The sequence below is a fragment of the Lepisosteus oculatus genome, chromosome 8, assembly GCF_040954835.1.
Source record: "Lepisosteus oculatus isolate fLepOcu1 chromosome 8, fLepOcu1.hap2, whole genome shotgun sequence".
NCBI lineage: Eukaryota > Metazoa > Chordata > Actinopteri > Semionotiformes > Lepisosteidae > Lepisosteus > Lepisosteus oculatus.
Window position 1 is genome coordinate 12,425,756 of NC_090703.1, and position 13,541 is coordinate 12,439,296.

General features: G+C 39.9%; 1 protein-coding gene across 1 annotated transcript in view; it reads right to left on the reverse strand.

Annotated features, from left to right (window-relative positions):
* The window catches only part of ltk (leukocyte receptor tyrosine kinase), a 76,129-nt gene that overhangs the window by 14,213 nt on the left and 48,375 nt on the right, over positions 1 to 13,541 (reverse strand). The window contains exons 11-19 of the mRNA XM_015339258.2: positions 12,984 to 13,082; positions 12,306 to 12,480; positions 10,252 to 10,402; positions 9,641 to 9,775; positions 8,385 to 8,541; positions 7,846 to 8,028; positions 6,609 to 6,707; positions 5,700 to 5,852; positions 4,767 to 4,877 (exon numbers count right to left, since the gene is read on the reverse strand). Coding sequence (XP_015194744.2) covers positions 4,767 to 4,877; positions 5,700 to 5,852; positions 6,609 to 6,707; positions 7,846 to 8,028; positions 8,385 to 8,541; positions 9,641 to 9,775; positions 10,252 to 10,402; positions 12,306 to 12,480; positions 12,984 to 13,082 — 1,263 coding nt within the window. The remainder of the gene's footprint in view (positions 1 to 4,766; positions 4,878 to 5,699; positions 5,853 to 6,608; positions 6,708 to 7,845; positions 8,029 to 8,384; positions 8,542 to 9,640; positions 9,776 to 10,251; positions 10,403 to 12,305; positions 12,481 to 12,983; positions 13,083 to 13,541) is intronic.

Consider the following 13,541-nt stretch of genomic DNA (forward strand, 5'->3'; position numbering starts at 1 on the left):
AAGTTTTGCTCAGCACGGCTCAGTGACTCAGAAATAAAAAAGATGTTGAATAATAAGTTCCATGGGACTGCAGCTGAGGCTAATGAGAATGTTAGTATCCTCGCTGCACTGAAACACAGGAAACATTTATACAATAAATTATATGGCAGGTCACAGTGTTTTAAAAACATTTGCTACAACTTTATTGTTTGTTAGATGTGTTAAAAATGTACATAATCTTTTCAACATGGACAGGTCTACAGTACAATACAAAAATGTCCATCTGCTCGATTAACCACAGAACATGTCTGGAAATTGTGTTTTTGACTGTTCTTTATTACATTATTTAAAAAGAATCAAGCAGACATTTCATTTTGCACAACTCTTGGCATGAAATCGGTATGATATAGGAAATATTCTCGTTTTCCAACTTAAAGAAAACCACAGTTCAGAGCCTCTGATTTAAGGTTTTCAAGGATAATTAACTTTAACTAAGTTATAAAAAGCAGACCATCCCCATTCACAAAATCCTTTACCAGGAATTCCACTCAGACTTGCCAGACAAAATTCCCTGAACAAAGAAGACTACATAAAACACACACCCAAAAAAGGCTCCACAGCTGAAATGTTGTGTTTCTTTTCTTCCCTTTTCAGCATGAAATAAACCTTTACAGGTAATTGTACCATTGCAGTCCACGCATGCTAACTCAGCCACCTACTTGAACTACTTCAGCCGACTTCTGCTGCGACCCCCTATGCCTTCCTCTAAATCTTTGTCATTCCATCTCCTCTTCCCTGGGCTACTTCTCTCACTTAACCAGAATTCCACACCTGAAGAAGGCTCCACAGCCGAAACATGTTTATTTTTCTCTCTTTTAAGCAAGGAATAATCCTTTACTTGTTCCTTTACATAAAACATAAATGAGCATGGGTAAACAACAAGCAAAGTGAAAGTGAGGTCACCTTACATTGAACACCACCAAGTATTATAAGATTGGCCAAGTACTGTAGGTTTAAAGATACAGAAGCACTACCTGATGAAATGATCGGATGGAAATCTACCAATGGGACTTATACTGTATGTAGAAATGTTCCAGCTTGGCTGTGGCTTATATTTGTCTTTTGCACTGTACAATATCGAAATCTGTAAAATTGTATTACAAAACACAGCAGACAGTTTAAAATACTTTGTAAAGAGAGTCTGGTCACTAGGCAACAATAATTTTGAAGCAGCAATTAGAGAAGTAATACACCTATTACACCTACTGTGTTTGCTCATTAGACTTAGTTCTTGGGAACCAGATTCTAGATAATTTCAAAATGCGCAGTTGTGGCTCTTTGTATCTGCGTTGTCAATCTCATGACAGTCATGACACTTCCAAGTCCTCGCTGTACAAGTAAACAGGAAGGTAAAATCCCAGACACACTGCGTAAAGGGCTCAGATTTCCACCTAATCACAGAAAGAAGCGAGGTAATGTATAGGAGATTCATTTCTGGAAGGGGTTAGTGTCTACTCAAGTCCTAACTTCCCAACATCACTACTTTTCAAGATGGTTGTTTTATGAGAAATCACAGACAACAATACACTTTTATGAAGTACATTTGCCGTGAAAATTATGTTGGTTTTAACATAAAATACTTTAAAAGAGTGTTGGCTCTCATACTGTTATTTCATGGACTTCTTCAATTGCTGAGTGTCTTAGCAGACCACTTACCATATTAAACTCTTCTAAAAATTTTACCTAACAATCAGAAGGCTCTTAATATACAATAAATAACCTAATGAGAGATAATGTTTTTGTTCTACAAATAAAAGCACACCACTCATGTGAATAGCAATAATCTTCCCTGTCATGGCTGAGACTGTGTTTTTGAACACAGTTTAGTGAAATCATGTGAACTTTTTCTCATTTCCTTTAGCCATAGGTCAGGCTTAATTTAAAATTAATGTGATATGAATTACATGTGACTAGAAATACAACTTCTAGTCTTTTCTTGTCTTTTCTTTACCATGGGGTTTGATCTCCATCATCAGTTAAAAAAAAAAACACCAACCAAGTTCAAACTCTAGCATTCTCACAAGTTCTTGAATGGATCTTGGTTCATGTATTACAGTTTGAAAACCCTAGCATATTTTACAAACAGGTTTTTACTGAATGCTTCCCAATTCCCAAAAAGAAGCAAGTTTACTCTAGAGTGAGTCTGTGAGACTCAATCTGTGAATTAGAAGGCTATAATTTTCTAAATTGAACCCACACAGTTAAAGGTCCTGTCTGCCTCCAGGACAGGCTAGTAGCTGTTGAGAGTGACTGACTGTGAGTCCGACTACATGCTAGACTTTGTCTGTCTTAGCATGACCCTATGTTTTTAGAACAATGGTTTTACAATATTTTATTCTGTCTTTCATTTTAAATTTATGTAAATTTGGGCTCTGTGGTCTAATCTCAGCAAGGAATTTCTGATGCAATACAATGAATGTCTCATTATCCCAGGATTTTCCGTTGCGGTATGAAGGATGCCTACAGATCTCCAACTCACATGCTTCCATATCCAAAGCATACCCTCAAGCACAGTCAACTGCAAAATTAGGTCTTTCTCTCAAAGGAAGACAAACTTTGTTGAACTTGGCTATGTCATCTGTCAGCTAAATCCAGCAGCGTGTCAATATTGCTCTGTACTGTGCACACGTACTGTATTTATAGTGTTATTGGCCTAAGATCAGGGAGAAGAGAATCATATTGGGGGAAAAGAAGATAGGATGCTAACATTGCAGAGGAAGTCATGAATGTTTTCCACAGCTGAAGAGAGGCAATATCCTATTTGGGTGGGGAAGATGCAAAATGTATCATTACATGCCAGTGTTTTGTTTATTTAGGCTGCACTACTACTAATAATTCATTATTATTATGACTTGTTTGTACTATCTCTTTCTAAATGCAAACATGCATAAACATAAATGATTATGAATATAAATATATTGGGAAGTTAAATTATAATGTCATATTAACCATAACATGATTTTATACATAATTTATATATTGTATACAATATGAATTATAAGATATTATAATTTCCAACATTTCTGTAAAATTAATTTAATTGTTCCTGGTCTCTTTTGTGCTTCGTACATAAGACTGATACTGATACCGATACTGATGTTTTGAAAAGAGTAATTTTGATCCAGAATTTTCTAATTCCTTAAGGATGTCTCGTCACAGGTTTTAGCAAAGTTAATTATAGTATACTGTATATTCTTTTTGGATCAGGTTACTAGGTGTAAAACTTCAAGGAAAATGATCTGCTTTTAGTGTGCACTTTTAATGACAGTGATTTTAAAGTAAAGAACGTTTAGCTCTACATAAACGTTATTTAATAGGTGACTGACAAACAAGGACTGTGATCTCTGTAGAAACTTGACAACGGAGTAGAAACTGTTGACAGTAGAATGTCATAATTTTATCAGTCTTTTTCTTATCTTTTAATTTTGAGAATTGCTGCAGCTGTATGAAGTATTGCCCAAAACCAACTGTATTTCTGTCACTGCATTTTTCTCAAATTCAGGGATTGAGCAAAAACACAGGTGACATGAAAACATCTTGTGCTTCCACCATTTCACTGTTCTCACAGTTAGTACCTGCTTGAGAGATTAAACAGGAAATGTTTCCTTTGGTAACTGTGTTAAAGGGGTGCCACAAGCTACTGAGTCAAGGGGTGCACTTACTTTCTTACCACAAAGATGAATGAATACTGGCTGATTTTTCTAAATGATTTGTCCAATGCAGTCAGTTTCATCACCTATTAGGACTTGGCAAGGAAGAGGTGAAGGTATGTCTAAATACGTTAAAATTGACCTTTCAAAGAGGTTTAGTTACTTTTTCACCATACCGTACTCCTGCCGAGTATGAAACCACAACCAAAAGTGGTGTAGAAACAGTGAAAAAGTGGCATGTTCAGACTTCAGCTTAAACTTTAACTCACAGGGTATGAAGACAAGAATATACAGTGCCTTTGTTGGCTACAAGGGGAATTATCCATAAGCTGAAATGTGTCCAAAATTCAAAGAACAATGCAGAGCAATTACCCAGCAAAATTCAGAACTGAAATAACAACCTTTGTTTGGGACAGGTAACTTAAGGCTGCTACAAGGCACAGGGACACTAGGTAGTTAAGTTGCCAAGCTATGAAACCCACCCTGTGTCACTATAATAATAAATTATTATTTTGTCCACTTACTTTGAGTTCCACTTACGATTTACACTATCCTGCAGCACCCTATATGCCTTGCACATAAAGACACACTACAGGAGCTGTCATGTAGTATTAGGCACAACAAAAAAAGAAAATGCTTTAAACCCCTGGCTCTTATACAAATGCAGCACAAACGTGGGAGATATTTGTGTGACAAAAAAGACATACTGTACAGCTACCTCACAGTCTGTACTTCCCTTTTTCCATTGCAATAGACCACAATGATCTGTTGAATTGCAAAAGCAGCAGCATGTGTATGTTGTTTCAGTTCTATTTCACTGGGCCAGTAGGTACAATATCCTAAGCATTAGTTGCCACCTGGCAACCACACAGCAACCTCCAGCATTCGAGTATCATAGGCTGAAAACCAAACATTCATAAAATGGCAGTGGGTATCAGTTGATGGGTGCTGACCCTAGGCTGCCAAGGGAATGTAAGTGTCGCTGGGCTCAGGATGCCTGCCACTGTGGCCCTCAGAGGCGGTGGAAGTTTGGCACAGAGGGCACAGAGCGCATACAGAGCTGGTAGAGTCTCTTACTGAGCGTGAGGCTGGCACAGGCCAAGACGATACCCGTCACCACAGTGGATACCACCACAACCAGGATGAGGGGCAGGGAGAGATGTCCCTCTGGGGCAGGCCCTCGTGGAGCTGTGGGACAGAGGCAGAAGATCAGCAAGGTCCAGCCCCCCAAAAGATTACTGGATACCCAATAAAATCATAAAAACAACATTCATGACTGCAATTACACTTCTGTTACAACTCTGTCCATATGCATGGACTTCTTCTTTCATTTTATAAAAGAAATATTAAAATAAAACTAATATTCAAACTATATTGTATTCTTGGCTATATTGCACTTTAAATGAAATACAATATACAATTTACTGTATTACACAAGAGATGATTTTGGGGCGGAGCGGTGGCTCAGGATCTGTGCCTGTGACTGGAAGGTTGCCGGTTCAAATCCCGCGGCCAGCAGAGGAATCCTACTCCATTGGGCCCCTGAGCAAGGCTCTTAACCCCAACTGTCTGCAATTTCCCTCACGGGATCAATAAAGTATCTATCTATTACTAGGGACATTTGCTGGAATGACTGTGAAAAGCCAATGATCTTATTTTTGTTAAACATGCAATTCTGAAATCTAGCTAGATTAAGAATAATTTAGGAATTCTTACTTTTGAAAACTCTACTGGTTCATACCAAAGATTTTTTTTTTTACCATAGGGAAGCAGCTTTTCTGCCTGCTGACTAAAATGTCTAATTTAAACAGGATGAAGCATTTATACTGTAGCAAAGGAGTAATTTAAGCGTTCCACACTTCACACAGGAGAAAACACAAAGAGCACAACTGATGATGGTCTAGCTGAGAGATGCAGCACTGCTGTCTGAAATAGGTCTGTGGAGGAGTATATTGTGGGTGAAGCAGGGAAGAAGAAGAGGTTAAGCTTCTGCAATAGGCATCACCTCACCTGTGCAGGTGACGTTGTCACTGGCTAGCACTTCATCATTGTGACAGAGGCACAGAATAAGCTTGGTGTCTTCATCCCGTTTGCAGCTCTCCGACTGGCAATGGCTGCAGTTCAGCTGCACCTTGATCTCTGCTTCACCATGACTCTCCATCGCTGGTGAGGGGGAAGAGAATTACAACACAGGCTCAGAGATGGTCACACTGGTAACATCTGTGCCTGTGAGTTACAGAAAAGTCATGTTGCATTGTTAAAAAAACGCTTTTCTTCTGTCCTTTAGGAATAAAGACTTCTAAATGACGTGCTGGAGGCATGACTGTAAAATTTTCCCAGCAAAACAGTTAGATCCAGCCATTAGACTACTGTGCATTAAAACGTTTGGTTAAAAGTATATACAGTAGCAAGCAAACAATTAGAGTGTTATGCAGGGCTCATACTGTACTCAGTCAGTGGCATTCATCTTAAGAACAAAGGAGCAGTTGCAGCCGAGAGCTGACCTTTGGGCCTGTTGGAAGTAGTAAATCGATCCAAGGATCAAAGGATCCAGCTGTTTCTTGAAGGAATCTGGGGTATCAGCCTAAACAACATTGCTAAGTAGCTTGTGCCTACCAGATAGGCTTCATGGACTGAATGACCTCTCCTGTCTAACTCTTCTGCATCCTTCTTGTTTCCCTTTTGTCATATTACACTTACAGTATGAAAGCACTTTCATGGTTACAATGTTTTCTTAAATAAGAAAATGCCCTAATGTTTAAAAAAATAAAAGCATTTGAAAACCTCCTGTCCGGATTTCTACAGAAGAAAAATATGTGCACCGCCCAGCTCCTGCCACTTGTACTGCAGTGTCTTGTGTGGACCTGGTAAAACAACTCTCCTGCTGCTCTCAGGAGCTCGGCTGGGCTGCTCCCATACCTGCCAGAGGCTGGAGGTACATCTCTCCAATGGGGTTCACAAACGAAATTCCGTCCTGGCCATCTGCCGTGATGTCATCAGTAGGAGCAGCATCGCCTCCTGAGGCGCAGAGGGATGAAGATGAATGAAGGTGAGGCACATTAAAGCAGAGTCAAAGCAGTGTATTTCAGAAGGTGATGGAAAAGATTGATCAGAACAAAGCTTGACTGAAAAACGATTTTGTTCTCTGTATTCTAAAATATGACCACATATCATTCTTATATATATTTCAGATTTCTTACTGTATATATTAACATTAAAATATGCATACTTGTAATGTGGCAATATCGTTTGACTTGTTGTGTTATGTAAAGTGGCATCATTCTAATCAATTATTTGTCTAACACCAATATCAGATCCAGTTTTAGTATATCGCATTAGAGCTAGAGAAGCAGAATTCTGCCAGACATCATATCCTTCCAGGAGAAAATTTACTGGCAATGTTTCTTATAGAATTTCCTCACTGGCTGCCAAGAACAAAAAGACAGAGTATATAGAGGTGTGTCTGTTTTATCTTTGACAAAGTCAAATGCTAAATATCATTTTAAATCACACACAATAGAGGAAAAACATGTGGTTATAGTCACTGTGGTTACAGCTAATCCAAAAGATCTCTCAAGCGAGTCTTCAATGTGAATTCTAGACATTTTCCATATGCTATACAGCAATTCAGGAAAAATACAATACTGTACATCAGTAAGCATTTCACCCCAGCAACATTTTTGAAAAGGCTGTCAACTCTGGCTTTCTGATAATAGATGGATGAATATTCAAATCCTCATAGAGCTTCACTTGTTTTTGTGCAGCTTATCCTAGACTTATAAGTTTTATACCATAAATACAGTACAATACATCCTGGACAGGACACCAGTCCACCACAGGACAATTGCACACACACAGGGACAAGGCAGAGGAATCTAAGACATCATTAACCTAGACATCATGTCTTTGGATGGTGGAAGAGCAAACCATTGCAAACGGAGGAGATCACACAACCTCCGCACAGAAGGAATAGTGATTTGGTAATCAACGCAGGACCCAAGAGCTGTGAGGCAGCACTAACCATCCTTATATCATGCCACATGGATGCTCTGTGGATCTGAATTACAGTAAAATACAAGCTATAGAAAATAAGAATAAAACAGACAAAGAAGGTTGAAGAAATAGATGGTAATGCTTGATCTGTTTCAGAATGTACCTCTATATCCACCACCACCCCCTCCGGCAGTACAGGCACCTCCTCCACCTCCAAACCCCCCAAAAGTTGCCCAGGCCAGTTTTGAGAGGGCCTGGGGGCATGATGATCCCCCTTCAGCTCCTTCCAGGAGAGACCTGCCACCCCACAAGTATTTGGTCACATCCTTCCAGCCTCCGCCTCCACCTGCAGAGCACACACACACAAAAAAAACCCACAATATCAGCCCTTGAGCTAATTTCTTTCTCCACATACAGCTCAAACTCGAATAATGCATTTGAGGTAAAACTCACCCTGCATTACTTTCAACAGTCAAGTGTTTGCGCATTTGAAAATGTGACAAATGTATTCCTTCCCTCACTCTTTCTGCTCCTTAATAACCTCAAACAACTTCCTGCGCAAAGAAAATGATCATTTGCTCTGCGTCTAGGTGGATCTTCAACGACGGAGTGTTTCCTAACCACGCTAGGTGTTGCCAAAGCACAAAGCCGCCCTCGGAGGGCACAGGGCCAGTGACCGCAGGGGCAGGAAGGAGAGGTCACCTGCGACAGAGGTTCTGCCATTGGCTCCAGATGTCGTCGTGTCATTTTCATACTGCTCCAGGGGGATGTGGTCCAGGCTGCTCTCAGGGTCCTCCATGTAGGCCTTGCCTCCCCCCCCAGCTGCAATGAGCAGGGGGACGTGTTCGCCGTTCTCCATCTGCAGGAAGAGGAGCATGCCGTCACTGGCGGATGCTGCTCGCACAGACGGACTAAGATTTCAAAAGCACAGAGTCAAAGCACAGCGTAAAATAGAGTGACCAGAGAAACTGGCGCAACACTCACTTTAATCATCCACCTCGAAAACAATTGTATGAGGACCAACTTGTATGGGAATAGGATTCGGAAGGATTTGGAAAAGCTTAAACAGACACAACGGCAGATCCACAGATGCAGAACATATGATATATTTAGGTGTTCGAAAGGCTTTTGATAAAACTCCACATTAATGATCAATTTTTGCATTGAAAAAAATGTTACATAGATATACATGCAGTTAATGCTTTAAGTTGAGAGCTGGGCAATTAATAGAAAACACAAACTACATGTAAAGGTTGGAGTTTAAATTGGAATACTGTAATTAGCAGAATTTTCACAGGGATAGTTTTCCTCCTGTGAAAACACCCACACAAAATGTTGAATATACAGTAAGACGTTAAAAAACATTTAAATTATGTGAAAATGTGTTAAAATTGTACAATAGTAAGAGCTTATTAAAAGATTGTGCAGTTACAGTTTGTTCTCCAGGTTTCAAAAATGTTTTTTCTGCTCTAAAATTGGTTAAAAATAGGAACATTCCCTGGGCTGTGCAGGTGTCCTGCATAGTCAAATGAAAAATTCCTCTTTCTTGAATCCTAGATTCCTGGTCTTGAATAGAGAAGACTAGAAGGTATTCAAGCATCAAACACCTGAGGACTTTGGCAAAGATTTGGAGGGATTACCTAATAGCAACAACTGTGGCATATAGTATGAATGAATGGGCTTTTTCCAACTGGTGCTGCACAATCATTCTCTGATCTGTAAAATTCCTATCAAGAGAAGTCATGACAATCAAGACTTGCAGTGATGGGCTTTTTTTCTGGATCACTAAAAGATCTAACCTTTATACATTTCTTTATGGCTGCAGATTGTAAGATGGAATAGTTAAAAAATGCATTCTTAGCACAGCTCCAATAACTCAGAAATGGTCAGGAAAAACATAAGAAAGGTTACAAATGGCCCATCTATGTCTTATCATAATAGCCACAGACATGTCTTACCTTAAATATATATGTTGCCCCACCGCCTCCACCCCCTCCTCCTGCCCATTCCCGCACAGTGCTGCCCCCACTGAAATGGTCATCTTCAATCACGGACGACTCCCCCAGACACACCTGCTGGGTCAGAGGATTCCGCTGACAAGACACAGGCAAATAGAAATAGGGTTGTTTGGAAACAGCGATGAATCAGTCACTCAACATCTAAGATCCAAGACTTCTCTACCTATGACCTGCAAAACGACCTGCGGCATTGTTATCTTGTTTTTGGAAAACAATTGCAATTTGTTTGTACACAGTACAAAGTAAAATCTGCTAATTTTCTGCTTGTTTTATGTCTCATGAAAGGCTTTCTGAACAGCATTTCATGAAAACAAAGAAAAGAGGACCACAATATCCATTTTTAAACCCTAATTTTCACATTAGCCCTGCAGAGATCTGTGGTAAATCTCAACAAAGAAGCTTTTTAAACACTTGTAGTCATAACAAAATGAGAAAAGGAACTGTCAGACATCATACAAGACTTCTTAATTGTCTAGTCTGCGGCACCAGTATGAGTGGTATTCTTCTGTGTGGCAGAATTGTGCCTCTTCCCCATCCTGGTCCTTAATTACCGCTGGACAGGCGTCCTCTCCTTGCTGTCCCACCAGAATGTACAGGATGTCACCCTTCTCCAGGGGGAAGACAGCGGAGATGAAGACCCCGTGCGAGCGCTTGTTGTGGTTCTTGGCTCCCTTTCCCCCTGCCGCACCATAGGCAGAGATCCTGAAACACAGAGGAGTGTGAAGACAGAGCTCGGAGTAAGAGGATGCAATGGCACAGTGACTCTGATGAATGCCAGAGGATACAGGGCAGCATCAGATTACAGATCCCTACCATTTTGAAGTGGGGACCACAATGGTGTCTGAGTTTGTCCCACTGACAACTTTTCATACATTTATTCCCTCCAGAAGCCTTTTTATCAGTATCTATACTGCATATACAGCATAATAGGCACTGTACATGAAAAGAATATGAATAAGTTAGGAATACCACATACAGCTGGTTGCTTAAATAAGGCAACAATAAATATGACAAAATGAAAGTATGAATTACCTCACCACGTACTGCCTTTGCTTCAGCTCATCTTTAATTAGTCTACATTTTAATTCCTATTTTAAAAGCCACACATTATAACTGGCAGCTATGTAAAGAATTACTGATAAAAAAAGACACACAAAAGCCCATATATTGGGTAATTTGGCAAAACCATTTGGTCAGCAATTTGTCCAGGAGGTTATGAACAATGAGGAAAGAGAAATAATCAAAAACTGTATCTGCAGACACTGGTAATTCTTCTCGATTCCATTTTTGTGTGTAGTAAAATTATATAAAATTAGATCCACTGCTTAGAGCTAAAAGCACACTGAACCAGTATGACATCTCCATGACCATGGAGAATGGACTGACCATAGCATCCTGAGACACAGTTTCTAGCTGACTTTGAATTTATTCAAAATCAGTCTCTGAAAGGTTACAAACAAGAGCAGGCTATTCAGCCCATCTAGTCTAGTTGGTAGCTGCTAAACTATCTGAGCATCCAGATCAATTTAAAAAACATGGCCAGTTAATTGTTCCATACTCGCAACTTGTGAGGTAAACACCATCGGGATTTAAATATCCCGTGTCCATAAGAATTCACCCTTGAAAAGTACTTTCCTACAGGAATCTTGTCGTGGTCAAACTCTTGCAAAATCACTCACTTCTAGGATTTCTATTAATTTTCACAACCTGAAAAGAATTCATTTAGTTTTAAATCCATTGGGGTTGCAGTGATTCGAAGGGCTTTACACGAAGATTCTTGCTAGTTGGGAACTCCTAGGAATTATTGTGGTATGCCACTGTCTTCGTGAAAGATGAACTTGGAGCTACTTCAGTTTGAGTGCAGACAACTGTAAACTCTTCAAGTATGGTGATACATAGCCCTCGCAACGAGTCTCAAAGCTGCATTATTTTTGTGCTTCACACACAATACTAAATAATGAAGATACTGTAAGACTTGGTATAGAATGAAGAACTATTTAATTCATTAAAGCCCAGTAATATGTATACTGTGTAGTATAAATTATAACAAATTAGGAGGATCTATAGGCCTTTAACTACTGTATATACGTTTTCACAATCTAATGAATACTAAATAATGAAGGTACTGTAAGACTTGGTATAGAATGAAGAACAATTTAATTCATTAAAGCCCAGTAATACAGTATGTATACTGTGTAGTATAAATTATAACAAATTAGGAGGATCTATAGGCCTTTAACTACTGTATATACGTTTTCACAATCTAATGAATACTATCTTTGACCTTTGCAACTTCCTTTCCAAACAAACCTTACTGGGCTATTCGACTGCAAATTTATTCAACTACTGTACATTTGCTGTTTAGGTGCAATTGATGCCATTGTCCTGGGGAAAGTAGACATCAATGACAATGATTTTCAATGCTACGGTGCTTAATATGGCTAACAGCACAGCACAATTACCATTTCCTTGATCCTCCTTTTGAAGCTTAAGGGTCTGTTCCCTCCTACAGTACATTCATTCACAATGCTTGCCACATGCTTTCGCTCCTGACACTAAATGTTCCACAGATGGCAGTGCCTGATTGAGATTCTAATGTACCTACAGGTATCGGTTTGTAGCTGGCACCCTCCACATCTGCACACCCTTCAGTGGCCCGTCCTTGCCCACAGTGATGCTGACGTTGGTGTTGCGGTAGGCACTGTCGCATTGAGCCTGTGTGGGCCCCCGGGGGCCACTGGCGCCACAGGAAGTAAACCACCATGACATGGAGGACACTTCTGAGGACAAGCAGGAAAGAGCAAGGAGTTAAAGCACAGGCATCACTTTGATCTACACGCCACATCACAGACACACAGAGTTACAGGCAAGATCTCTCCTTTGGGAAAAAGCAACAATTTTGGCCCTGAAGAGGCTGACATGCTGTGTGCAAGACCTGAGAGACTATTAGAAAATATAAAAAAACTCTGCTTGCAACCAATGCACTTTCGCATACATTTGACAAGTCTCTTAGCGTCAAAAATTCAAAGAGAAGGCCTGTTTTAGATTTTCACCTTTCACTTTTTATAGTCTTGTACCGATATAAAAAAGACAAAGCAGAAATAAAGAGAACAAAGCAATCTGGAACATTGTGACATCAGCGCATTATCAAAAATAGTAAACCACTACTAGAGCTCTTAGCAATCTCATGTAAGAACCTTTTATTGTAGTCCTCCTCTCCATTAATGAGAGAGCATCCAGAGAGCTCACTCTCCCACCCCAAATGCTGCAGTGTGTGCTGTACCTGTTGCAGAGGGCTCAGGAAGTGGACCAAAGAAGTCCAGGTCATTGATTGCATCCATCTCCTGTAGGAGCCTATGCCTCTGGAACATAGTAGTTGGATCTGAAATGGGAGAGCCAGAAAGAAGAGGTAGGGCATATGGATAGAAAAAATAAAATAAAAATCGAGCAACTGTCTAAGATTTCTTTCCAAATTGGAATTGTCTGCTGAGAGAGTGAGCTGACACTGAGCCAAGGAAGGAGGCATTTATTGGGCAATAAACAAAGCATGCTTTTCAAGAGCACTTCGTAAAGTCAAGGATTCATGACTGATGAAGATGGATGACTGACAAAGCCAAACAGTTACTAATGACACCGAGACAGACTTGAGGGAGGCTGTACAGTACATTATGACAAAAGGGAACTTAATGACAAGGGTGACCCAGGGAGACCCATTTAAAAGCATGAGAAGAATAAGGGAGGTTTATAAGACGGGGGGAATGAAAGAGCAGCGCCTTTTACAACATGGAAAAAAGCCATGTTGTAAAAGGAGTGAGAAAAGAATGAGTGCTACCAAAATTAT